The sequence below is a fragment of the Phacochoerus africanus genome, chromosome 8 (assembly GCF_016906955.1).
Source record: "Phacochoerus africanus isolate WHEZ1 chromosome 8, ROS_Pafr_v1, whole genome shotgun sequence".
Lineage (NCBI taxonomy): Eukaryota > Metazoa > Chordata > Mammalia > Artiodactyla > Suidae > Phacochoerus > Phacochoerus africanus.
The window spans coordinates 90,731,565-90,756,205 of record NC_062551.1 but is presented as its reverse complement, the minus strand read 5'-3'; the positions used below and the strand labels follow the sequence as shown (position 1 = coordinate 90,756,205).

Below are 24,641 nucleotides of genomic sequence, written 5' to 3'. Positions count from 1 at the left end.
AGCCGTGTCTGCAACCTACACCACAGCTCACGGCAACGCTGGATCCTTAACCCACTGAGCAAGGCCAGGGATCGAACCGGCAACCTCATGGTTCCTAGTCGGATTCGTTAACCACTGCGCCACAACAGGAACTCTATTGACAAGATCTTGATGAAGCCTCAGTGGCTCAGTGGCAGCAGCCCTTGTGGTGGTGAAGGAATGGGGGGCGGACCTGGGAATGTCCACCATAGGGAAGCACATCAGCTTGATGGGCCCCAAACAAGGCAAATAGGACAGTCTGGGCTTTTGTCAAAATGTCATTTTGTGCTGTGAGTCTCAGACATGGTCCTGCCTGGGGCAGGAAGAGGAGGACAAGGCCATGGCTGAAAGAACAAGCTATCAGAGCTTCTTTCCAAAGCAAGGAGATGCTTCTAGCTGCTTTTCCAACAACTGTTTGAGAGGCCATTTTGGTCTGAACTCACCTCTGCTTCCCCAGGAAGGGGCAAAGTAGGAGAATTGTCATCTAGAGTCAGGGAGTCGCTATCTGAGAGGTCACACCAGCTTCCCTCCAGACGAGATAACCAACAGCTTGTACAGCCCAGGGCACAGGGTGGGCCAGGGCTTTGGGCAGGTCCTCCCCTCCCCTCTTTGGAAGATTCCCAGAAGGCTTCACCATCTTCCTCATGGTCTCGCATCCCTCAGGGTCAGGAAGTCCTTCTTGTTGTCTGACTGTGTCTCGTCCATTACTATTAATCATGCCCACAAAGCCAGCTCTTCTTCCTGACATCCCTGTGTCTAATAATGGCATCATTAGTCTTCCAGTCACGGCTGCTGCAAACTTCAGAATCATCTTCTTTTCTGACTCCCTCTCGCTTCCATCTCTTCCCAGTGTTTTCCAAACCCCAAATGTCTGCTGCAACTCTCCGAGCCCACCCCTGAGAAGTCCTTATTTGCCCACCTCTTCTGCCTTTGTGCCTGCTATTTCCTCCACTGGGAATTCTCTCTGCCACACACACACACACACACACATACACACACACCCACCTTGTTCACCGCAAACATACTCTTCTCTCGGAAGTCTTCCTCAATTTCCCTTTATTGGATCTAGTCTTGCCCTTGTCCGCACTGGCCTAACGTTTTGGTGCCTCTTTCCAGCACAGTCACTTATTCATCTACTTAGTGTACGTTTATTAAGAACTAGCTCTGGGCAAAGCCTTGAGTGAAGTGCTGGAGATCCAGTGATAAATAGGATTTGGTTCCTACCCTGCAGAAGGCCAGTTTCTAGTTGGGGAGATGGAAACTGAAACAGACAATTTCAGTGCAGTGTGATAGCTGCTTTCATGGGGGAACCTGGGGTGTTATAAAAGCCCAGTAGAGAGGCATAACCTAGAATAAGAGTACAGAAAGTCTTCGAGGGAAGATGGGGCTTAATATGAGTAAGTATTAGCCAGGGGAATGGGTTTGGGGGTGGATGAAAGGAGATTCTAAGAGGAGGGAGCAGCCTGTGCAAAAATATAGGGACCTAAAATAACACTGTCATGTGAGAGTGTTAGACTATAAGCCTCTCAATGACAGAGACCATACTTAGATCACCTCTATACACGTCTTACTCAGAGTCTTGTTATGGTGGCTGCTCAACAAATATTTGTGGAATGGCATCATATTTGAGGGCAATGAAAATGCAGTGGCTTAGCACCATGGACAGATCACACAGACACCTGCAGTTGGAGGTAGTCCAACCTGTAAGCTCATTTGCATGTATTTGCATAATGAAGCCAACTTCATTTCCCTGGGGGTCCAAAGGCTCTGCATCATGGGGGATCCAATCAGTCCTGGTTTGGGGGGTTGGGCAGGGAAACTGTCAAGGCCAGAGACTGGTCCTCCAAGGACTCCAGCAGAATCTGTTTCTCTTTGCTTACCACTCTTTTCTTTTTGGTCAGGAGCCAGTGGTCCTGAGCCTTCTGAAGTTAGGATTCTGCCTGGTGGTGAGGATCCTGACACCAAGGATGGGACACCCCAGATGGTGAGTGGTAGGAGGGTCTGGGAAATGGGGTTCTCAAATCGGAATAACTTGGGTTTGATTCTTGATTCAGAGTGACTCACCGCCCCCCCCCCTTACCGGCTTTGTGACCTCACCATTTTGAGCTCAATTTTCTGATGGGTAAATGTGGGTAATGTCTACACATAGGATTTCAGTGGAATTAGAGAATGTTAGGTATACACAGTACCTGTTCCCTAGCAGGTGCTCAGAGATGAGCTGTGAGCAGGATCTGGAAGAAACCTGAAATGTGGTGGGTATGGGAGGTGGTGGGGTGGTGGTGGAGGGGGAGGAGGAAGGGAGGATGAGCCTTGGAGGTGCTGCTGTCTGGAGTCTTTGAGGCTGTCATCCCCTCATAGTCAGCAGATGGCCCAGGAGCCTGGTCTGGGATGAGGGAGGGCGCCGTCTGCCAGCTCCTCAGTCCCTGTCCCTCCTGCTGGCACCCCCTCCTGCCGTAGCTCCTGTCCTGGCAGCTCTGGAGTCCTGATTGGAGGCAGTTCTTGCTGAGAGCTGACCTCTCTGTCCTGTAGCCTTGGCAAGCCTGGGATGGGGGCCAGGGGCACTGGTTCCAATGCTTTCCCTCCATCACCTCCCTACCCTGCCAGCCCACTGTTCCTGGGAGGAGGAACTCCTGGGCTCCAACCCCAGTTTAGGATTCTGATGCTGCCTGAATAGCCAGCATTCCTCCTCTTTATGATTTCTTTTCCCTTCATGACTCCCCTCCACTGAATTGGGGGCAGTGGTAAAAGGCAAAAGGGGAAATTTCATGGGTGAATATTTGGAACCCAGAAGAGAAAGGAGGAATCATCTCAGGTTGTCCCTTCCTATCTCGGCCCTGGGGGGAGGCAGAATGAGCCTCCAGCCAGATGGAAGGAGCTGGGTGTGGAAGGAAGGGGAGGGATTTTCCTGCAGAATCCTGATGGGTGTGAAGACTAGGGTCTCGTGTTCTCTTTGGTTCCTGCGGCTGGGAGCTGTGACCCTGAGGCCTGGCTCCTCACAGTGGTGGGAGTGGGTGGGGACAGGACACAGGTGTGGCTCTGGATCACTTTGCCTCTTAGCAGCTTGTTGAAAGCTAATTTACCTAACGGCTAGTGGGTTTTTATGTCTGTGTGGGCATCTTTTTATTTCTCATTACCTGAGGATTCTTAAAACCCATTTGGTTGAGGGCATTTCCTCTTGTGAATAAGCATTTCTTATATTTGCAGTGTTTGATGAAGGATGATATTGTTTTGTGCCCTTGTGAGCATCTTTGTCTAGGATGACTGTGTTAAGGATTTTTAACCCCATTTGTGGAAAGATAGTATAATTAATCGCAATGCACTGATATGCACTACCTAAAGGGATATAAGAATACCTAAAAAAAACAGTTTCAGGTGAAGGGGTCTATTGTTCAATCCTAATCCCACTACTCCCTATTTTCCCAGGAGGTTCCTGGGGCCTGGCCCCCAACACTATGAAGAGCCCTTGCTGAGGCCATGAGGGGTTATCATGGCGACCGAGGCAGCCATCCCCGCCCAGCCCGCTTTGCTGACCAGCAGCATATGGACGTGGGCCCCTCTGCCAGGGCCCCGTACCTGCTGGGCTCCGGGGAGGCCTTCTCCACCGAGCCCCGCTTCTGTGCCCCGAGAGCCGGCCTGGGACACCTTTCGCCTGAAGGGCCCCTGAGCCTGAGTGAGGTGCCATCCATCGGCCCCGAGGGAGGGCCAGGAGGGGCCGGGGTTGGGGGAGGTAGCAGCACCTTCCCCAGGATGTACCCTGGCCAGGGCCCCTTCGACACCTGTGAAGACTGTGTGGGCCACCCACCGGGCAAGGGTGCCCCCCGCCTGCCTCCCACACTTCTGGACCAGTTTGAAAAGCAGTTGCCAGTTCAACAAGATGGCTTCCACACGCTGCCATACCAGCGCGGTCCAGCAGGGGCCGGGCCGGGCTCGGGGCCAGGGCCAGGGCCGGGGCCAGGGCCAGGGCCGGGGTCTGGCACTGCCCCGGAGCCCCGCAGCGAGAGCCCCAGCCGCATCCGGCACCTGGTTCACTCTGTGCAGAAGCTGTTTGCCAAGTCCCACTCTCTGGAGGCCCCAGGGAAGCGGGACTATAACGGGCCCAAGGCTGAGGGAAGAGGTGGCTCCGGGGGAGACAGCTACCCTGGCCCGGGCTCCGGAGGCTCCCACACCTCCCACCACCACCATCACCACCACCACCACCACCACCACCAGTCCCGGCACGGCAAGAGGAGCAAGAGCAAGGACCGCAAGGGGGATGGACGGCACCAGGCCAAGGCCACGGGCTGGTGGAGCTCCGACGACAACTTGGACAGTGATAGTGGCTTCCTGGCGGGTGGGCGGCCCCCTGGGGAGCCCGGGGGTCCCTTCTGCCTGGAGGCTCCAGATGGGTCCTACCGGGACTTGAGCTTCAAGGGGCGCTCGGGCGGGTCAGAAGGCCGCTGTCTTGCCTGCACTGGCATGTCCATGTCACTGGATGGACAATCGGTCAAGCGAAGTGCCTGGCATACTATGATGGTCAGCCAGGGCCGGGATGGATACCCAGGGGCCGGGCCAGGCAAGGGGCTCCTGGGTCCGGAGACCAAGGCCAAAGCCAGGACTTATCACTATCTGCAGGTGAGGCTTTGGTGGGGGTGGGGAAGAGGGTCCTCAGCCCTCACAAACGTTGTCACCCAGGGAGCTGTGGAAGGGGTTGGGTGGGAGTCAGCTGTTCCCATGCTGGAGGGTCTGGGGGCAGGGAGGCTCATTCCGGCCTCACTGTGTCACCTTGAGCCCCTTAGGGGACCTCAGTTTCCCCGTTTGTGCCGTGACAGTGCCCTTCTATTCTGATGTTGTATGTCAGTGCCAGGAAGACCTTTCCTTTACCTGCTGTTTTGAATGAGTTGTCCTGGCCTCTGCCTTGTGAGGCTGGAGGCAAAATGAGGTTGAGGGTAGGCAGTGAACAGGGCAGCGTGGTGCTCCCCGCCTGGAGCTTCCTTGAAATTGGAGGTCAGCAGTTGGAAAGCAGTCTTCTTTCTGCCCCAGGCCTTCTCCAGACCTCTTTTCTTCCCAAATCTGGGTGGTCCAGATATTGTTTGACTATGAAGGTCAGTTATTTCCAGAATGTGCCGCCGCTGGTGTTTGTTGTTCTGGAGCACCTGCAGTAGGATGCCTGCCGGGCTGTGGAAGAGCCTGGAAGCCTGTGCTATGGGTTTCCATAGGCGGTGGGGACACAGTGAAGTCTGAGCTCCAGACACAATAGCAGGCAGGGCTTCTTGGGAGTGGATGTGCAGGTGACAGCTGGCGCGTTGTCCTTGTTCTCTTTTATCACCTCTCTGGCGTCTGCAGGTGAGGCCAGGAGCTCTGACCTCTTCTTCTTATGGAGCCTTTATCCATCTCACAGTCCCCTCTCCATCTTCTTATGGAGATGGGGTCAGGGGTTCTTCTCGCCACCAAACCTTCCTCTTCTCTGCCTCACGCTCTCCTCCGGTATCCTCTGACGTGCTTCCTTGAGCCCTCATGTCATTTTAGGAGAAAAAGTCCAGACTAGTTCTAGGAGTCCAGTGGACTGAGGGTTATCCCCCAAACCCACTTTCCACAGAGTTAATCCACAGCTGTTCATTTGACGAGCATTTCCTGGGTGCTGTGGATACAGAGACGCGGCTTGGGGGGAACTCACAGTTTAAAGGTGGGATAGACAAGGAAGCAGCTGGAATCCAATGTGATGAGGCTGTGATGGGAGGGAACCTCGGGAACCATGGGAGCCCAGAGTTGGCACCTCACCACCTGGGTGATCGTGGCTAGGGTGTGTTCAGAGCAGCTTCCAGGAAGAATGTCTCCTGAGCAGAATCTCAGTGGAGAAGCAGGAGTTAGTGGAATGCAGAAGTTCCATGTTAAGGGTGTTCCAGGAAGAGGCTACAGCATGTTCAAAGGTATGAAGAATTGAGCTTGCATGTGTTTTGGGTGTCACTGGCCTTTCGGGTAAGTTGTTCCGTACATGGTAGGGCTTTCCTAGGAAGAGAACTCAGAAAAGCTCCAGGGTACCGATAGGGCCATAGTGGAAGCAGCGAGGGTGGGGGGTGGGGGTGGGGTGGGAGATAGAAGGGGAGGCTGGAGACGTCTGGAGTTCTGGACTTCCGGGTAGGCCTGGGGCTGCCCCCTCCCTGGATAGAGAGGTTCTCGAAGCTGGGAATTGAAGGGTCTGGTGGAAAGGGCAGAGGAGCCCTTCTTCTCCCATCCCTGGAGCCTTGCCACCACTCTGCTGCTCCCTGCTGCTTCTCCAGGGCTGCCCTGACCTCTCTGGGGGCTTCCTTTTTAACATGCACCTCACAGTGTCCTGCAGAGGAGCCAGCAGCTCCGCAGTGGCTGTGGAGTGGGAACCCTGCAGTGTGGCAGAGCGTGCCCTGGCTGTCCCATCTGCCTCCCTCTGCCTGACTGTGGCTCCTCTCTGTAGAGTGTGGGGAAGGGCAATGGTCCATCAGGGGCTGGGGTTCCCAGGCAACTTAGGACTGGAAAGTCAGAGCCTGTTTGGGGGAGAACAAGAGGCTGCAGGGACTCTCCAGGCAGCGTGGCACAAAGGCACGCGAGGCTGACCCTGTCAGACCAGGTGCCTTTGTTGGATCCCCAGTTACTTTGTTGAGACCCTGTTCTGCCCACTGGACTCCAGCTCTCCCCCAACCTTCTTCCAGAACCCCTCTTTCCCCTCGGAGCCCTTGCTCCTTTATGGAGCCTTGCCTCCTTCTTCTGTTCCCATCTTCTGTTTGATCCCAGCCCTGTCCCCCTCAACCCCTGAGGGCTCCTTCATGGGACCCACATCCCTGAGTCCGTGTTCTCCCACTGACTCTCTGACCCCTCATCTAGCCTCACCCCAGTCTCTGGTCTTCTCCTAAACCCTCTGCTTTCCCTGAACCCCAGCCCCCACCTCATTTAACCTGTTCTTTTCAAGAGGTACTTTAAATCTTTGCTACCTGCCCTAGCCCCCTCCCCCATGCCTTCAGGACTCCTCCTTCTTCAAGGTGTAGGCCAGTGTCATGGACCCCCTTGCCTTCCTGTCAGCCCATCTGCAGACTCATCAAGATCCCAACCACCCTCATCCTCTTTCTTCTTGGCCCAGAGGAGAAGCCAGGACCACCCATCCCAGGCTGACCCCCCAGCAGGGCTTGAGCCCATCTCCCCAGAATCCTGTCTGTCCACGACAGGATTCCCTTCCTTCCCACATTTAAAGACTATCTTTCTCTTTACTGGCTCTTTCCCTCAGCCCGAGAACATGCTCACATTTCTCTCATCCTGAGAAAACCTTTCCTCAACCCCATACCCCCTTCCATCTCCTGTCTCCCCTCCCTTTCCACGTTCTTAGAGCATAGACTCTGCTACTTCATGTCCTTTCATTCTCCCTTTTCCTATAGTTTGATGTCCACATCCCATCCTCTAAAGTGTCCTCTGACAGCGGTCTCTTGAGAGTTCTCCTTGAAAGCTACCTTTCGATGCTTTAATTTCGATGATGTAATAAGAAGAGTTAACACTGAGCACTTACTCTGTGCTGGGCACTCTATATTGCTCATTTGTCCTTCTCCCCAATGCTGTAAGGTAGGCATAGTGATCATTCCCTGTTCACAGATGAAGAAACTGAGGCTTAGAGATTAATCAGTTTGCTCAAGTTCATCCAGCTAGCAAGTGATGGGGCCAGAATTTGAACATGAATCTGTCTAACTCCCTAGCCCGAATCACTAACCTCCGCATGCACCGTGGCATTTGACATTATCAGCTCCTTCTATTCTGGAAATGTCTTCTGTTTCCATGACATGGCATTCTCCTGACTTCCCTCCCACCCCTCTGCCCACTCCTTCTCAGGTGACTTCACAGGCTCTTCTTCCTTTCTTTGCAGGCCCCTTTTAAATGTCAGTGGATCCATCCTCACTGCTCTTTCTTCTTTCTTCTGGGCTGTTTCATTCACTCCTGTGGATTCGGCTGCTACCCTTGACTACCCCACATCTGCCTCCAGCCTAGATCTCTCCACTGAACTCCAGAACCAAACACCCAACCACCTGCTCGACAGTTCTCTGCCAGACTCGAGATGCTCAACCCCAAGCCTATCACCTTTCCCCCAGATCTGTTTCTCTGGGATTCTGTGGCTCAGTGAACAACAGCACCATCCACCAGGGCCTCAGCCAGCAGCCTCCCAGTCATCCTCGACTCCTCCTCGCCCCCTCACCCCCCACGTCTAATCAGGCTCACTGATGCTCCATAACACCTCTCATTTCCATCTCCTCTTCCCCCTCATTGTCATTGTCTTAATTTAGGCCTCATCATCTCTTGCCTGGATAACAGCATCCGTCTCTTAATTGGTCTCCCTCCTGCCACTTGAGCCCCTGCCCTGCTCCTGGTTCTCCACAATCCATCCTCTTTTTGTACTGTTGAAGTGCTCTTTCTGAAACACAAATCGGTGTTACTCTCCTGCTTAAAACCCTGTGTGGTTCCCCACAGAAGGAAGGGGGAAATCAGGGAACTGGGGACATAAGCACGTTAAGAGGATGAAAGAGGAAGGGTGAAAAGTGACTGGAGTCAAGTGTCACTTTACTGCTGGGAGTGAGATTGACATAGGTCACTTAGGACTCTGAGCTTCTTCAGCCCCCTGGCACCTGACATGTCAGCCCCCAGACTCCAGGTCGCCCTCAGTTAAGTAGCAGCAGGTCCACAGAGGATGATAAGGCCTTGTCTGTTGGGGAGGGGATGACCTGAGACTGCCCAACGCTCTGCTCTGCATGCTCCTGAGCGCTGCCTGCTTGAGCCAGGACACAGCATCCTCCGCTGGCAGTGGAGACTGAGGGTCCTGACTTCTAGATTTAGCAGGGACTTGCCTGAGAGACGGAGGCCCCTGTCCCCGCAGGTGCCGCAGGATGACTGGGGGGGTTACCCCACTGGGGGCAAGGACGGAGAGATCCCCTGCCGCAGGATGCGGAGCGGCAGCTACATCAAAGCCATGGGGGATGAGGAGAGCGGAGACTCAGACGGCAGCCCCAAAACATCTCCCAAGGCAGTCGCCCGGCGCTTCACCACCCGCCGCTCCTCCAGCGTGGACCAGGCCCGGATCAAGTAAGGACTGGGAGGGCGGGGTGGGGGTGGGGGGCAGGATGGTGATGCTGGGTTCCTGCAGGAGATGTGCATAGCGTGGGTGTCACTCAGGTTCCCTGCTTAGGAGTCAAGTGGAGTCTCGCTCTGCCCCACGTGAAGGGGGGTTCCCTGGGAGAGCCCCTACCTGAATGCCTCTTTGGAAGAGTCCCTTTACCCACGAGTCTCGGGGGGCTCTCTGGGGCTTTCTGAAGCTGCTTAGGGATCCCAGTGTTTTCATTCCCTTCTCCCGCCTCCTGGCAGACCCCTGTTCTGAATCTGGAATTTTGACCTTTCCCAGCTGCTGTGTCCCACCCCGGATCCACCCCCGGAGCTCCATCCCTGGTTACAGTCGTTCCCTCACCACCGGACAGGTAGGGAGAAGGCCCGGCACACCTGAAGGAAAGGGCGGGAAGGGAGATTCAGACCCATGCTCAACCTAGGCTTAAAAAAAAGGGATGGGGGGTGTCTGGGGTGCGTCCTGGGGTGGCAGTGGGGGCAGCACGCGTGCAATTTTTTTTTTTAAGAAAAAAAAATAAATAAAAAATTAAAAAAAAGGAATCTGGAGTTCCTGTCATGGCGCAGAGGAAACAAATCCGACTAGGAACCATGAGGTTGTAGGTTCGATTCCTGGCCTCACTCAGTGGGTTAAGGATCCGGCACTGCCGTGAGTTGTGGTTTAAGTTGCAGACATGGCTCAGATCTAGCATTGCTGTGGATGTGACATAGGCTGGTAGCTACAGCTCCGATTGGACCGCTAGCCTGGGAACCTCCATATGCCACGGGTGTGGCCCTAAAAAGCAGGGAGGAAAAAAAAAAGAAAGGGATCTGCCTGTGGAGAGGACAGAGATCTGGTTTTGGGCAGTTGGCAATCCTGCCTTGAGACTCCTGGAGCTGACTCAGACTGAGGCTCTCAGAGAGTAACATCCTTGAAAACCAGCGAGTATTGTCAAAGTGATGAGCTTGTAAGGGCAACGCTTCACCAGCCCTGTCCTGGCCTGATTGCTCCCAGCCTACCCCATGCAGAAGGCAGGATTGGCTGTACAGACTGGAAGCAGGCAGAGCTGCCGTCTCAGAGATGATCTGGGCTTGAATTCTTTCCTTTCTACTCCACCCTGTGGACCACTAGCAAGATACCTCCCTCCCAATGCCTGTTTTCTCCTCTTTGAAGTAACAATAGTAGTGAAGCTTACCTCACAGGGGGTTTGTGAGTTCCGTGAGAAAATGTGTGCAAACACAAGGTGCCTTTTGATGCTCCTAATAATAATAGTTAACACTGAGCACTTACTCTGTGCTGGACACTCTATATTGCTCATTTGTCCTTCCCCCCAATGCGTGAAGTAGGCATAAAGATCATTCCCAGTTCACAGATGAGGAAACTGAGGCTTAGAGATTAGTTATTTTGCTGGCAGTATAATTTAGTAATTAAATGCTAGAGATGGGTTTGAATTCCAATTCAGCTACTTGCTAGCTGAGTGACCTGGGGCAAGTTGCTTGACTTTTTTGAGCCCCACTGTCCCTATTTAAAAATAGGCATTATAATAGTACTCTTGGCACATAGCCAGTACTCAGTAAAGGTCAGCTATTTTTACTATTTGCTGGGGGGAGAATAAAGCAATACAAAAAGCAATGCAAAAGATGGTCTACATTGGCTCCCCTTGTTTGCTACTGCAGCCTCTCTGCATTTCCTTGTTACATTTCCTGAATCAGAGAATCTGATAGGCGCAGCTATCTTTTCACACGAGCCCAACCTCGCTAGTTGCTAAACTTGCTAGTAAATGCTCAGTCCTTGTTTCACTTGGTCCGTCAGCAACAACTAACATAGCAGATGACTCTCTCCTTCCTCAAACACCTTTCTCAGTTGGCTTTGAGGATTCCACATCTTTTAGATTCTTCTAGATGCTCTCTTTCTTGGCTGCCTAGTCTCTGTCTGTGTCACTAGTGCCCACAGATTCTTCAGGATCTGAACACTGGAGTTTTCCAGGGCTTAGATCCTGGACTTCTTCCTACACTCACTCTTTGGGTGAGCTCATCCACGCTCATGGCTTTGAGTATTATAGAGGGCCTGATGACTCCCAAATGTATAGTGCCAACCCACTTTCTCCTACAAATGCCAGGTGTGTATACCTGTGTATTAAAATCTCACTTGGATGTTAAGTAAACATCTCAGACTCAAGTTGTTCCCGTTGTGGCTCAGTGGTAATGAACCTGATGAGTATCCGTGAGGACACATGTTCAATCCTTGGCCCTGCTCAGTGGGTTAAGGATCCAGCATTGCCGTGAGCTGTGGTGTAGATTGCAAACATGGCTTGGCTCTGGCATTGCCGTGGCTGTGGTGTAGACTGGCAGCTGCAGCTCCAATTCAACCCCTAGCCTGGGAACTTCTATGTGCTACAGGTGTAGGCCTTAAAAAAAAAAAAAAGAAGAAGATGTCCAAAACTAAACTGCTGGTACCCTCTTCTCCCATCCCAAATGTCCTGCTCTATCCTCTCCATTTCACATAATGGCAGTTTTATCCTTCCAGGAGCCCTGGTCTAAAAGCATTATGTCAGTGGGTTGTGGTGTAGTGGGTTAAGGACCTGGCGTTGTCACTGCCATGGCTTGCATTGCTGTTTTGGTACAGCTTTGATCCCTGGCCCCAGAAACTTCCACATGACGTGGGTATAGCCTTAAATCAGCCTGGACTCCTTTCTCTCACATCCCACATCGATTCCTTCAGCAAATCCTATTGTCCCACCTTCAAAGTATTTCCAGAATCCAGTCACTCCTCACCATCTCCGTGCCAGCACTTCATCATGTTCTTTCGTCTAGACTATTGCACTGCTTTCTAATTGATCTCTTGCACATACCCTTGCTTCCACTTCTTTCTCTCACAGAACAGCCATAATAATCATTTAAATATAAAAATTACATTCACTCAAAATCTTACTCAGAGGACTAGTCAAGCACTTTACTATGACTTATAAGGTCCTGCATGATATGGCACCTGCTACTGAGTTCTCCTCCTAACACTGTTATTTTCCGTCACCCACCCCAGCCATGCTGGTCCGCTTGTTGCTCCTCTGACACCACATATATGCCTCAGACTTAGGGCCTTTGCTGCTACCTCTGGATCTCTCCTTCCAAGACACTCCCATGAAGCATTCCCTCACTTCTTTCAGGTCTTTCCCCAAATGTTCTAAATTTTAATTTTTTTTTTTGTCTTTTTGCCTTTTCTAGGGCCGCTCCCTCGGCATATGGAGGTGCCAAGGCTAGGGGTCCAGTTGGAGCTGTAGTGCTGGGCTATGCCACAGCCACAGCAGCGTGGGGCCCGAGCCACATCTTCAACCTATATACCACAGCTCACGGCAATGCCAGATCCTTAACCCACTGAGCAAGGTCAGGGATTGAACATGCAATGTCATGGTTCCTAGTCGGATTTGTTAACCACTGAGCCACGATGGGAACTCCTCTAAATTTTAATTTTGACCTCCTCTCAAGATTTCCTATTCCCTTTTCTTTTTTTCTTCTTCTCCTCCTCCTTCTCCTTCCTCCTCTTCCTCCTTCTTCCTCCTCTTCTTCTTCTTCTCTTCCTCCTCTTCTTCTCACTTTACACTATCTAATATCATGTACACTTTACATATTTCTCCTGGGGGGGCATGATTTATAATCTCTACTTTGCAGAAGAGAAAACAGGTTTAATGAGCTAGAGATAGCACTCTGTCATCTATAATGCTTTTTGCCCTTGAGTCTTTTTGTTGATAATATTTTCCTAGGATGTCTTTGCCATCTTTTACTTTAAAGCTTTCTGTCTCCTTATGTTTTAGGTATGTCTTTTGTAAACAGTTTATAGCTAGATTTTATTTTATATCCATTCTGACAATTGCTTGAGAGTTTAGTACATTTATATTTATTGTGATTTCTCACATGCTTGGATTCATTTCTGTCATCTTATTTTGTGCCATCTATTTATCCTGTCTTTGTGATGCTTTTCTACTCTTTTGTTGCCTTTTTTTGGATGGATTGGGAGTTATATATTCTAATTCCATTATTTTTGTGGTTATTCTTATAATTTTCATGTGAATGTTTGACTTAGCAAAGTCTAAAATGGCAATTACTTCTACTCTCCTCTTGAACAATGTACAGACCTTAGGGTGCTTTACTTTTGATCACCTCTTCCCTTCTTACATATACTTGTTGCTCAGTATTTTAGTAATACCTTCTTTTCGTCTCTCCCAATTAGTCTTTATTATTGTTGTTATATTTTATACTATTAGTCTTTGACTTTAGATTAATGTGAGTATATATTCACATTTTTGCCTTACCCCCTCACTACACCTTCTACATTTCATTCCTTCTTTTTTTTAAAGTAAATTCTTTAGTAATTTTTTTCCATGAATGTCTGTTAGTAGCAAATTTAACAAAAAAATATAGTTTACTATCACTATTTAACATAATTTAGTTTATTACAGAATCTAGGTCAGCATTTATTTTCTCTCAGTATTTTGAAGATAGTCCTATATCATCTGTCTTCTCTTGCTGTTGAGAAGTCTACTATCAATCTAATTGTCTTTGTTGGTTATTTCTATTTCTCTCTAATGGCTGTCAAGATCCTGCCTTTGATTTTGGTGTCCTACAATTTCACTATGGTGTGTGTGTGTGTGTGTGTGTGTGTGTGTGTGTTCCCTGAATCTGAGGATTCATGTCTTTCATCAAAGCTGGAAAATTCTCTCATTGTTACTGTTTGCTGATACATCTTTTTCCATACTTTAACTTTCAATCTGCTTGCTTTTTTATCCAATCTGACAATCTCTCTCTTTAGAATGAGAGTGTTTTGTCTATTAATGTTTAATGTCATTATAAATATGGTTGGATTGTCTTGTGTCATTTTTGTTCCCCTCTTCTTCTTTACTGACTTATTTTGTGTTAAATATTTTGTGTACCATTTAAGTTTCTTTTTTATTAATTCCTTTTTACTATATTATTTGAGTTATTAGTGGTTGTACTAGGAATTACAATGTATTTCTTAACTTATTTAAATCTAATAAATTCTGGTAAACTATAGAAGTATTGCTCTAATATATCTCTTTTTCTCTCCCTTCTTTGTGCTATTATTATCATTGATATTACCGATAGATGTTATAAACCTAAAAATTATTATAAACCAGTAATATACTGCAGTAAAAGCTGCACAGTCTTATATCTTTTCAAGAAGTTAAGTGGAAAAGTGTGGAAAATATATAATTATTTATATTGACTCATGTATTTACCATTTCTGGTGTTCTTCATTACTTCCTGTGGATTTGAGTTATCCTTGGGTATCACTTCCTTTTAGCCTGAAGAATTTCTATTAATATTTCTTGTAGATAGCTCTGCTGGCAGTAAATTCTTCAGTGTATGTTTATCCGGAAATATCTTTATTTTTACTTCACTTTTTAAAGGATAGTTTTGCTGGATGTGGAATTCATGATTGACAGTTTTTTCTTTCAGCACCTTGACTATACCATTCCTTTGTCTTTGGTGTTCGTTGTTTCTGATGAAAAGCCAGTTGTTAATCATATTCTCGTATGATGGATTGTTTTTCTCTTCTTGCTATCAAGATTTTCACCTTGTCTTTCAACATTTTGATTATAATATGCCTGGGTATAGATTTCTTTGTGTTTAACCTACTTTGAATCATTGAGCTTCTTTAATCTGTAGATTTTCATTAACTTTGGAAACTTTGGGGCTATTATTTCTTCAAATATTTTTTCTTCCTCTTTCTCCTTCTCATCTTCTTCTGGGACTCCCATTACATGCATATTAGTATACTTGGTATGGTCCCATAGGTCTCTGAGGTTCTGTTCATTTCTATTCAGTCTTTTTTCCCCTCCATTGGATAATCTATACTGACTTATCTTCAAGTTTACTGATCATTTTTTATGCTGAGCTCTATCAGTGAATTTTAAATGTCAGTTATTTTACTTTTCAGCTCCAGAATTTCCATTTAATTCTTTTCTTCTTTTAAAAAAATAATAATTTCTATTTGTTGTGGTTTTCTGTGAATGAAGTCAATGTTGTCATACTTTCCTTTAAATCTTCAAGCATAATTTCCTTTAGTTCTTTGAACACTTATAATAGCTACTTGTATTCTTTGTTTGATAAATCAAACATTTAGAGACATTGACATTTTCTTATTTATTTACATATCTTATTTTTTTGTTGAATACTGATCATTTTAGATAATATATTTTAGTAACTCTGGATTATTTTTTTTGGCTGCCCTTGCAGCATGTGGAAGTTCCCAAGCCTGGGATCAAGCACAGCAGTGACAACACTAAATCCTTATCTGCTAGGCCACTAGGGAACTCCACAACTCTGGATTTTTACTTCACCTCTTGAATATTGTTAGTGTTTTGTTTGTTAATTCCTCCCCTAAATCTGTGAAATCTATATACCCTGACAAACACAGCCTCTAGTGTCTCCACTAATTGGTTTTATTGTTTTTATTTTAAAGCCTGGTTTCATAGGGGTTAACCCTGTGTCTTGCATATCTTAGTATCCAGCCAGAGACTGACCAAAGATTGTGCTCAAAAACTTCAAGCCAGTAATGGTTTTCCTTTTATGGTTCTGTGTGAGCTGGGGAGTACAAACATTGGGCTGTTTTCAAGCTTGCTCTGGCTTTTACTTTTCACTAGGATTCTTGTACTTCTTCTGCACATAAGCACAGGCTCTGTTGGCGAGGGGTGTGTGGGTGACTCAGGGCCTCTCTGATCTCTGTTGTACATGTACCCAGCCTCTAGTTAATCCAGAACATGTAAAGAGTTATCCAATTCTCTGTGGCTGTCTTACCCACTGGAGCTCCCCATTAAATCCCTGTGAGGTCTTCTGGTCCATCGCTTTCCCCAAACAATGCTTAAACCTCAGATGGGCGGTGCTGCTAATTATTTCTATTCTTGACACCATAACTGACACTGCTCAAAATTAAGTGAGGACCCTTTGTTAGTTGCAGGCTTTTTTTAGTTAGAGTTTTCATAGCCTGGCCCACCCTCATTGAACTATTAGGACAGATAGAGCTGGGAGCCTGGGTAACTGGAGGAGCCCCAGGCAAGGACACCAGAGACTCATGCTGTTCTTACCAAAAGTTCAGTAATTTTTATGAATGTATTTCTTTGTTGTATGCCTTTGATGATTTTCAGAGTGATAAAATGGTTGTTCTTGTGCAGCTTTATAGTTGTCTTGGGGGATACGATTTGGTATCCTTCTCATTCTATTGTGTCTGAAGTCAGAAGTCTGGAAACTTTCAACCACCATTATTATGTTTTCAAATATTGCCTTTCCCACGTTCTATCTAGTCCCTCCTCTGGAATACTTATTAGTTGTATGCAAGGCCTTTTTATTCTTTCCTTCATGTATCTTAACCTCCTCTTCATATTTTCCGTCTCTTTATCTCTCTATGCTACCTTGTGGGTAAGTTCCTCAGTTATAGCTTTGGGTTCACTATTTTTCTCTTTAGCTGTGTCTCATTTACAACTTCATTCATTAATTGTTTTAAATGTCCCTCCCCCCACCACTAGAAATCTGATTTGTTACCTCCAAGTCTTTCTAGATTTTTGTCCAAAGCTTTTTTTTTTCTTCTCCTTATGTTTTCAGATTTATCTTTTAACTCTTAGAACTTTTAAACTATGGTTTAGCTAGGTTAACATTAGCTGCTGTGACAGATAAATCTTGAATTCTCCATGGCTTAACTCAGTAAAAGTTGAGTTCTTCTTTATGTCACAGTTTGTATCAGTTATCTGTTGCTGCATAATGTATTACCCCAAAACATCATATCTTAAAACAAAGTTATTTATTACCTCACAATTCCTGTGGATCAGGAGTCTGAGCACAGCTTAGCTGGGTGCCACCTGGATCAGATGTCTCACAGGCTTCATCAAGGCATTGGTCAAGGCTTCAGCCACCTCAAAGCTTGACTAGAGGAGGATCCTCTTCCATGATCACATGGCTGTTCCATGATCACATGGCTGTCAGCAGGCCTCAGATCCTTGATGTGTGGGACTCACTGCATGGCTCACAGCATAACACAACTCACGACAACTTGCTTCCCCCACAGCAGAGGCTCCAAGAGATAGTGAGAGTAGGTGTCCAAGATGGAAGCCACGGTATTTTCATAATCTAATCTCAGAAGTGATATGCCATTGTATCTGCCATATTCTATTCCTGGTGGGCCAGTAGGTCTAACAGGTACTCAAGAGGAAGGGACTGTGCACGGGTGTGAGTGCCAGGAGGTGATGACCATTTGGAAACAGGTCAGAGGTTGCCTACCCCATAGTCTAATATTAGCTCATCTTCAGTGGAGCTTTATCTGTGAGAATCCTGATCAGAACAGTTTAGGAGTGGGTACCCTAATTTAAATTGCTTCTGTTGGACTGCTATTAGTCTGGAATTCTTTTATGTTAATTTTTAATTTGGGGGGGGGGGGGGCTCTGATCAGTGCAGACACAGATCCTGTGTCTATGTGAAGACTAGCTTGTGAGTATAAATATTTAGATTTACCTCCTTCCCCCTCCTCCCAGTGCCGAGACTACAGACTAGCTTCCTTGCCATCAGGAATCGATTCCTTGCTAATCATTGATTTTTTTCTAGTTTACCTTTTCATCAGCGCTTTCCCTTTTCCTACTTTTTCGCAAGTTCTAATTTCCAATTACTTGCTTCATGTGAGCCCAAAGCCGTAGTCCTGCACCCAAGTGGGTGGTGTTAAAATCTAAGCCTTTTGGTTACTGAGACCAGCAACCCCTGTCGACACCTCCCACCTCCACTGGGCTGTTTGCAGCATTGGCTCACACAGTTAATGTTCTGATTTTCCAGTCTCCTCTTTGCTTTTGTCCCCTGGGGACTTATCTCGCCTTCTTGTGAGCTCAGCTATGCATATAAAACAACATTTGTTATATTTTATCCAGTGTTTTAGACTGTTTTAAAATAAGAGGGTTTTCCAAGGTTATCTAAACCAAATGACGTATGTTTAGTATAGAGGATGTTGCCTAGCCCTCAGTTGGACCGACCAACTCTAGTACGGACAATTTTCAACTTGATCCAAACAAAGTATTTTCTTTTAAATATCCCGCATCCTTGGAAATATTTACTTATTCTGAGTCTGGTTTGCAGAAAGGCTAGGGTTCTCATTTCCCAAGAGGATTCTTTGACCTTGACTCTCCTGAAAGCAAGAGTTGGGGGGAGCAGGGTTGAAAGCAATGTAGGAATAATAGGAGATTTCAAGGCATAATGTTACAATGTTATACTTGTAATACAGTAAAGATCAGCTCAGATGCAATATTCCTCTGAGAGTCTATAAAAGTCTGCATTTCCCTTGGGTCCTGGTCTCTTGTTGGAACTCCAGAAGCTCTTGGCGAGTGGAGATGGAAGGTGTGTGGCCCTAGGGAGTTTCTTGCCCTCCTTCTGTCTGCTTTGGATAGAGTTGGTCATGGGAATAGCATATGGTTGGAATTTCAAGAGCTTGAGAACCCTTGGGAAAGAGAGGCCTCTGAGAGGTATTGTCACTGTGATTTAAGAACCTCTTGCTGTTAATAATAGTAGCTAATGTTTATTGAGTATCTGCTGTATGCCAGATATTACGCCTAGTGCTTTATGTACAAAAGAGGGCTGGAGATACAGAGATAAGCCACAGAGATTCCTTCCATCATCTGGTGCCCAAATTTGAGACTGAAACACTCTCTGCTGGGGTTAGACCAGCTTTCTTATGTTCCAGAGAGGGACCCTCTGAGCTGGATTGAGTCTAGTTGAGGAGTATCTTGAACTTGGCCTAGAAAGAGCAGGCGCTAGATCAGCTCTTGAGCTGCAGGAAATACCCTGGCACCAGTGGTGCTGGGTACCCCGAGATCAAGAGATAGGAAACTGAGAGGTAGCTCACAAGGGGTTGCAAAAGCCGCAGGTGCTGCAGGAGTGTGGCTTGTGCCTGTCAAACATGGGAGAACTTCACTTGTATAGGATATTGGATGGATTTATCCATGGCCTGAGATTCCTATACACTTGTAATGAAGTCTCTTTAAAAAAAGCTGCAGTCTTTCTTTTTAATTACTGAACCCTTATTGGAATCACTGAATACGAATCCTCAGCAAATTTGTCTCTGACCTTCAGAGCAGCCAAAGCAAAGAGAGGCCTATAGTTCAAGAATCCTGAGCTCAGATCCTTAGTGTGGGGCCTGAGTTAAGGTAGGTTTAACAAGCTCTCCTGGAGATTCTGATGCTCAGTCAGCCTGGCAGGAAAGCCAGGGATCTGGACACTTAATTTTGGTTTTCTCACAAGCTGGGCATCTTTGGGCAATTCATCTGCCCTCTCTGAGCCTTAGTTTGCCCATCAGAAGAATAGGATGGAAATGCCTGCTCAGTTTGATATCATGTCATATACGCTTTGGAGGCCAAGCTTGGAAACACTGGTAGGCCCTGAGACTATCACATGCCACTGACTGAGGGCTTACCTGCACCAAGTGCCTCGCATGTTTTTTTTACCATTATCATTCCCATTTGACAGGTGGTTAAACTGAGGCCCAAAAACTTCAAGTAACCTTAAAGTTAATTAAAGGCCATCTGCCAGGATGTAACAGAGCCAGCACTTGAGTCCATCTGGGTCTCACAACACAGCCCATGCAAGCGACCCATAGGCTGTACTCGAAGCCTTGGCTGCTCTGAAGTTTAGAGTCAGATGTGCACCCATCCTTCCTGTGCTCCGGGTGTTGAGCTTACCACCGAACCACCTTTCCCTACCTTTATATTTTCTTTGTGCCAGCTTTCTCATATAATGCAAATGAAGCTACAACCTCTGTTATATTTAGCTGTTACATTTCTTTATGGCCACACCCAGGTCATATGGAAGTTCCTGGGCCAGGGATTGAATCCGAACCACAGCTGCGACCTAGCTGTGGCAATATCAACTCCTTTTTAACCCACTGCGCCAGGCTGGGGATCAAACAGGTGCCTTTGCGGCAACCAGAGAACTGCTGCAGTTGGATTCTTAACCCACTGCGTCACATCGGGAACTCCACCTCTGGTATATTTAGACCTAGCGCAGTGTTAATGCGACATGATTCTGTGAACAAAATTTTTGTTTTGCTTTTTCTTAGTTGCTTGAATTTTTTTCAACACCATGGATTCTGCACCACAAAATATCAGAAACAAAAAAAACCCTCAGTCAGCAATGATTGAACTTTCTTCAAAGGATGAGGGCAGGGAAGGAAGCCTCAGGCTGAAGAAGAACCCTTGTTAGTGGACAGAAGGTTGGGAGGGCTTGGAACGCTTGAAGGTTGATAATTTTTGCTTCATTACTTACTCATTAATTTCCTTCCTGCCACATGGTTATATCTCTATAGGTTGTTTTCCATCAGTTTTATAGTGGAGTAGATAATAAAATAAAATTAAAAGTGACCTTCCTGACAGCTTCCCACCCTCCTACTGGATAGAAGAGTAGCTGTCAGGTCCCTGGTCCTCTCTCCAAGGGTCAGGTGAGAGACGTGAGGGGCTGAGACAAGGTGGAAAGGAATTTGGGGTGGTCTAGAGGTTGGGGAACAGCCAGACCTCTGGAAGAGGCTTAGGTGGGGTAGAGGGAGGAGTATTTAGAGGAGAGATTAGACCCCAGGGCTGGGGAGCAGCACAAGGCAGAGGTGCCTACATCTTTCTTTGCAGGGAGTGAGGGTTTCTTTTAGTCCAAATGCATAAGAATCACACAGACACAGCCTCTGCAGATCTAGATATATTCCGAAGGAAAACGCCTCAGAGACGCCTCCATCCCATTCCAGCACCACAGTAACTGTCATTCTGGCCCCTGTACCCAGCTCAGCGAGGAGCTGAACCAGCAGCTGGAGGCCGTGTGCGGGTCCGTATTTGGGGAGCTGGAGTCTCAGGCCGTGGACGCCCTGGACCTGCCCGGCTGTTTCCGCATGCGGAGCCACAGCTACCTCCGGGCCATCCAGGCCGGCTGCTCTCAAGATGACGACTGCCTGCCCCTCCTTGCTGCCCCTGCCTCTGTCTCAGGGAGGCCCGGCTCCTGTGAGTACGCCCTCTCTCTCCTGACCCAGTCCTAGAATGGGGAGCGCTCTGGCTTCTGGTTCTGACCCTGGTCACAGCTGTGCCGTATGACCTTGGGCAGATCGCTTGCCTTTCTGGGCCGGATGATGGGGAGAACAATCCGTGACTCTGTACGTGGCTGCTGGGTCCTCTGTCACAGAGGGATTGTGGCGGGGGGCGGGGGGGCGGGTGGTCGGGCACAGATGCCTGCCAGGACGCGTTTCTCACCGCATGCGTCTCTGTATTCCCTGGCCACAGCCTTCAACTTCAGAAAGGCCCCGCCCCCCATCCCGACGGGAAGCCAGGCCCCGCCCCGCATCTCCATCACCGCCCAGAGCAGCACCGACTCCGCCCACGAGAGCTTCACCGCGGCGGAGGGCCCCGCCCGGCGCTGCAGCTCCGCTGACGGGCTGGACGGCCCCGCCATGGGCGCGCGCACCCTAGAGTTGGCGCCGGTGCCACCCCGGGCCAGCCCCAAGCCCCCCACACTCATCATCAAGACCATTCCTGGCAGGGAGGAGCTGCGGAGCCTGGCGCGGCAGCGGAAGTGGCGGCCGTCCATCGGGGTGCAGGTATGGAAGGAGGCGGTGCCACCGAAAGTTCAGGTTCTGGACGGTTGAGGGGGTCAATGGACCGACTGGGTTTATAGACATTTTTCTCCCTTGCTTTAGTGTGGTCATCTATGGGGCTGCTCCAAACAGCCCCAGCCCACTCCCTTGTCCCACCTCCTGACACCATCACCTCTACTAGCCTAAGGTGACCTGTGCCCAGAGGTTGTCACCTTGATGCCTCTGACCTCCTGAGTCTCTCGTCTTGTTAAGGCAGATTGTCTTTGCAGAATCTGCCAGCTGGCTGGGGGCTCAGGCATCCCTTGCCCTTCTCCCTGGGAAGGGCTTGGGTCCCTTGGTCTAGCTGTGGCCACTGACTCCCCAACCCTGCTATCAGGTGGAGACTATCTCAGACTCGGACACGGAGAATAGGAGTCGAAGAGAGTTCCACTCCATCGGTGTACAGGTGGAAGAAGACAAGAGGTAGGTCTGAGTCAGGGCATCTCAGGCTTTCCTGGGAGGTGGGGGAAGAGGAGAGAGGGGGCAGGATGACCTCACCAGCCTGGTTTCCCTGCCCACCCTCTTTTCCTGGTCCTGAGAAGAAGCCCTTTTATTGGGGAGAAGTCAGAGCAGTACAGAGGTGGTTCTCCACGGAGATATCATCAGGACCTTCAGCAGATCTAAAGTGAATTCTGGAGTCCCCATTGTGGCGCAGTGGAAATGAATCCGACTAGGAACCATGAGGTGATGGGTTCGATCCCTGGCCTCGCTTAGTGAGTTAAGGATCTGACGTTGCAGTGAGCTGTGGTGTAGGCCAGCAGCAACAGCTCCAATTAGATCCCTAGCCTGGGAACCTCCATTTACTGTGGGTGTGGCCCTAAAAAGACAAAAGAAAAAAAGAAAAAAATGAATTCTCCTTGTACCCAGGCCAGTCCCAGGTGCTGGGGGGTGGACAGGAGCTACGCAGTGGTCTGGGGAAAGGGGTGATAGGGAGAAGTAGCAGGTAGGTACAGAGCAAGCCTCCGACAAGTGCCCTTTAGAGGGCATAACAGGATTTTTCCAATCCCTCGTTATTTCCTGCGGTGCACAAGTATGTAAGCTCCAAAAGCAACAAACACGAAGATTGCCTCTCAGGGGCCCCTGGCAGATGTAACACTTCTCTTCACTCAGCTCACACAAGCATTTAACCAGTCAGGGGTACCTATTATATGCCTGAGTGTGTGGCATACCTGAGAAATCAGCCGCCACTGTGCTGGCATTAGGTTATTTCCTTAATTTCCAACTGAAAAATTAGCACTGAGAGCTCTGGAGGGAATACTGGGAGGAATCTCTGTTGTTTGGTTCCTGTGGGAAGACACTCTCTCTAATGACCACGTGGCAGCGCTACAGCGGCCTGTCTGCCCTCTGGGCTGCAGTGCTACCAGGCCAGGGCAGCCCTAAGTATGGTGCCTGGGAACCTGCCTGGAGCCGGCTGTAAGAGTTTTCCAGTAGTCTGAGATGCCCAGGCCATACCGCTTGAAGGAAAAAAACCAGAGTGCCAGTGGCAGTTCCTCATAGCTCTGTACCCAGTTGCCATTGCTGGGCTTTTAGACCTTCCTAGATTCCTCCAACTGTTTCTGGGAAGCCCTGGGAGCATCTTGTGTGTGTGTGTGTGTGTGTGTGTGTGTGTGAGCCTGATCTGGACTTCTGGGGGTTCCTGTGGCGATGCACTAGTTTTCTCCACTCTCAAACGAGCTCCTTGCGGTTCCATATGCTCCTGAGGCTGTAAATGCCTCCATCCAGGATGGCAAAAAGGTGCCCTTGTTGCCCCCATCATTCTTGAAAGCTGTCACCCTCCAAATTCTTAATATTCTGTAAAGATCATAGAGAAGTAGCACTTTGTGGCAAACCCAATTCTGCAAGTCCATGACTTGAACTCTTGAGAGGTGGGTAGGAGTCAGGTGTTCAGAACCCTGCCCCCAGTGCTAATGCTGCCCCATGGACCATAAACCCAGCCCATGTGTCCCCATTTGCACCCTCATGAGGCTTTTTGGTCCCTCATCCAGGTGGACCCCTGGGGTCCGCCCCCCCATTCCTCCTAACCAGCCTGAATCCTGAGAAGAGTGCACCAGGCATTCTCTTGAGACTTGGGCTAAATCAGCAAACTCTGCTGTTCATTCATGGAGTGATTCATTCAGAAAATACTTATTAAGCATCTATTATGGGACAGCTCCTGTTAAGCATCAAAGCCATGACTCTTACCCTTGTAGAAGTTATGACCTAGAAGGGAGTCAAGGCAATGCATGAATAATCCATGAATAAAAATATGATTACACATTATGGTACAGTAGGTAATGGGATATTATTATGCATTATGGTGGGAATACGAAAGAAAAAAGGAGTTAAGAGAGAAAGGAGCTTATTTAGGTTAAGCAGGTGACAATTAAGCTGAGGCTTGAGGATTGACTAGGAACACTTAGGTGATGGTTGGGGGAAGAAGCATTCCAAGAAGAGGGGATAGCATATGCGAAGGCCCTGGGGTAGGAAAGAGTTTGATATGCATCAGGACCTGAAAGAAGGTTCATGTGGCTGGTGTGGAACGTCCTGGACAGTGGTGAGGGAGTGGGCTGGAAACTAGGCAGGGCCAGGTCATGCAGAGCATGGCTGTGATAAAGAACTGGAATTTAATTCTAACTAATGAGCATCCATGGAAAAAAGGAGTGTGACATGATCTAATTTATGTTTACAAAATGTACTGAGTGGAGAATAAATTTGAGGGAAGTACTAGTAGGTATGGGAGGCTGTTAAACAGGATTACTTTCATGATCTAGAAGAAAGATGATAGCCTTTTGCATTATGGCCAATCTTGTGTTGGGGATATTTTTTTCTATTGTATTTTAGACTTGGATGCTGCTAGTGTATGAAAACACTGTTAGGTTTTATATGTTGATTTTTCTGTTTTCTGTTTTTTCTGGCATCC

The 24,641-nt window shown here is 48.3% G+C and overlaps 1 protein-coding gene across 1 annotated transcript in view; it reads left to right on the top strand.

Annotated features, from left to right (window-relative positions):
- Nucleotides 1-1,922: 1,922 nt before the first annotated feature.
- Nucleotides 1,923-24,641, top strand: part of DLGAP3 (DLG associated protein 3) — a 41,012-nt gene continuing 18,293 nt past the window's right edge. The window contains exons 1-7 of the mRNA XM_047790678.1: nt 1,923-2,002; nt 3,442-4,629; nt 8,879-9,084; nt 9,401-9,473; nt 20,903-21,116; nt 21,393-21,706; nt 22,080-22,165. Of these exons, the coding sequence (XP_047646634.1) occupies nt 3,493-4,629; nt 8,879-9,084; nt 9,401-9,473; nt 20,903-21,116; nt 21,393-21,706; nt 22,080-22,165 (2,030 nt within the window). The 5' untranslated portion in view covers nt 1,923-2,002; nt 3,442-3,492. The remainder of the gene's footprint in view (nt 2,003-3,441; nt 4,630-8,878; nt 9,085-9,400; nt 9,474-20,902; nt 21,117-21,392; nt 21,707-22,079; nt 22,166-24,641) is intronic.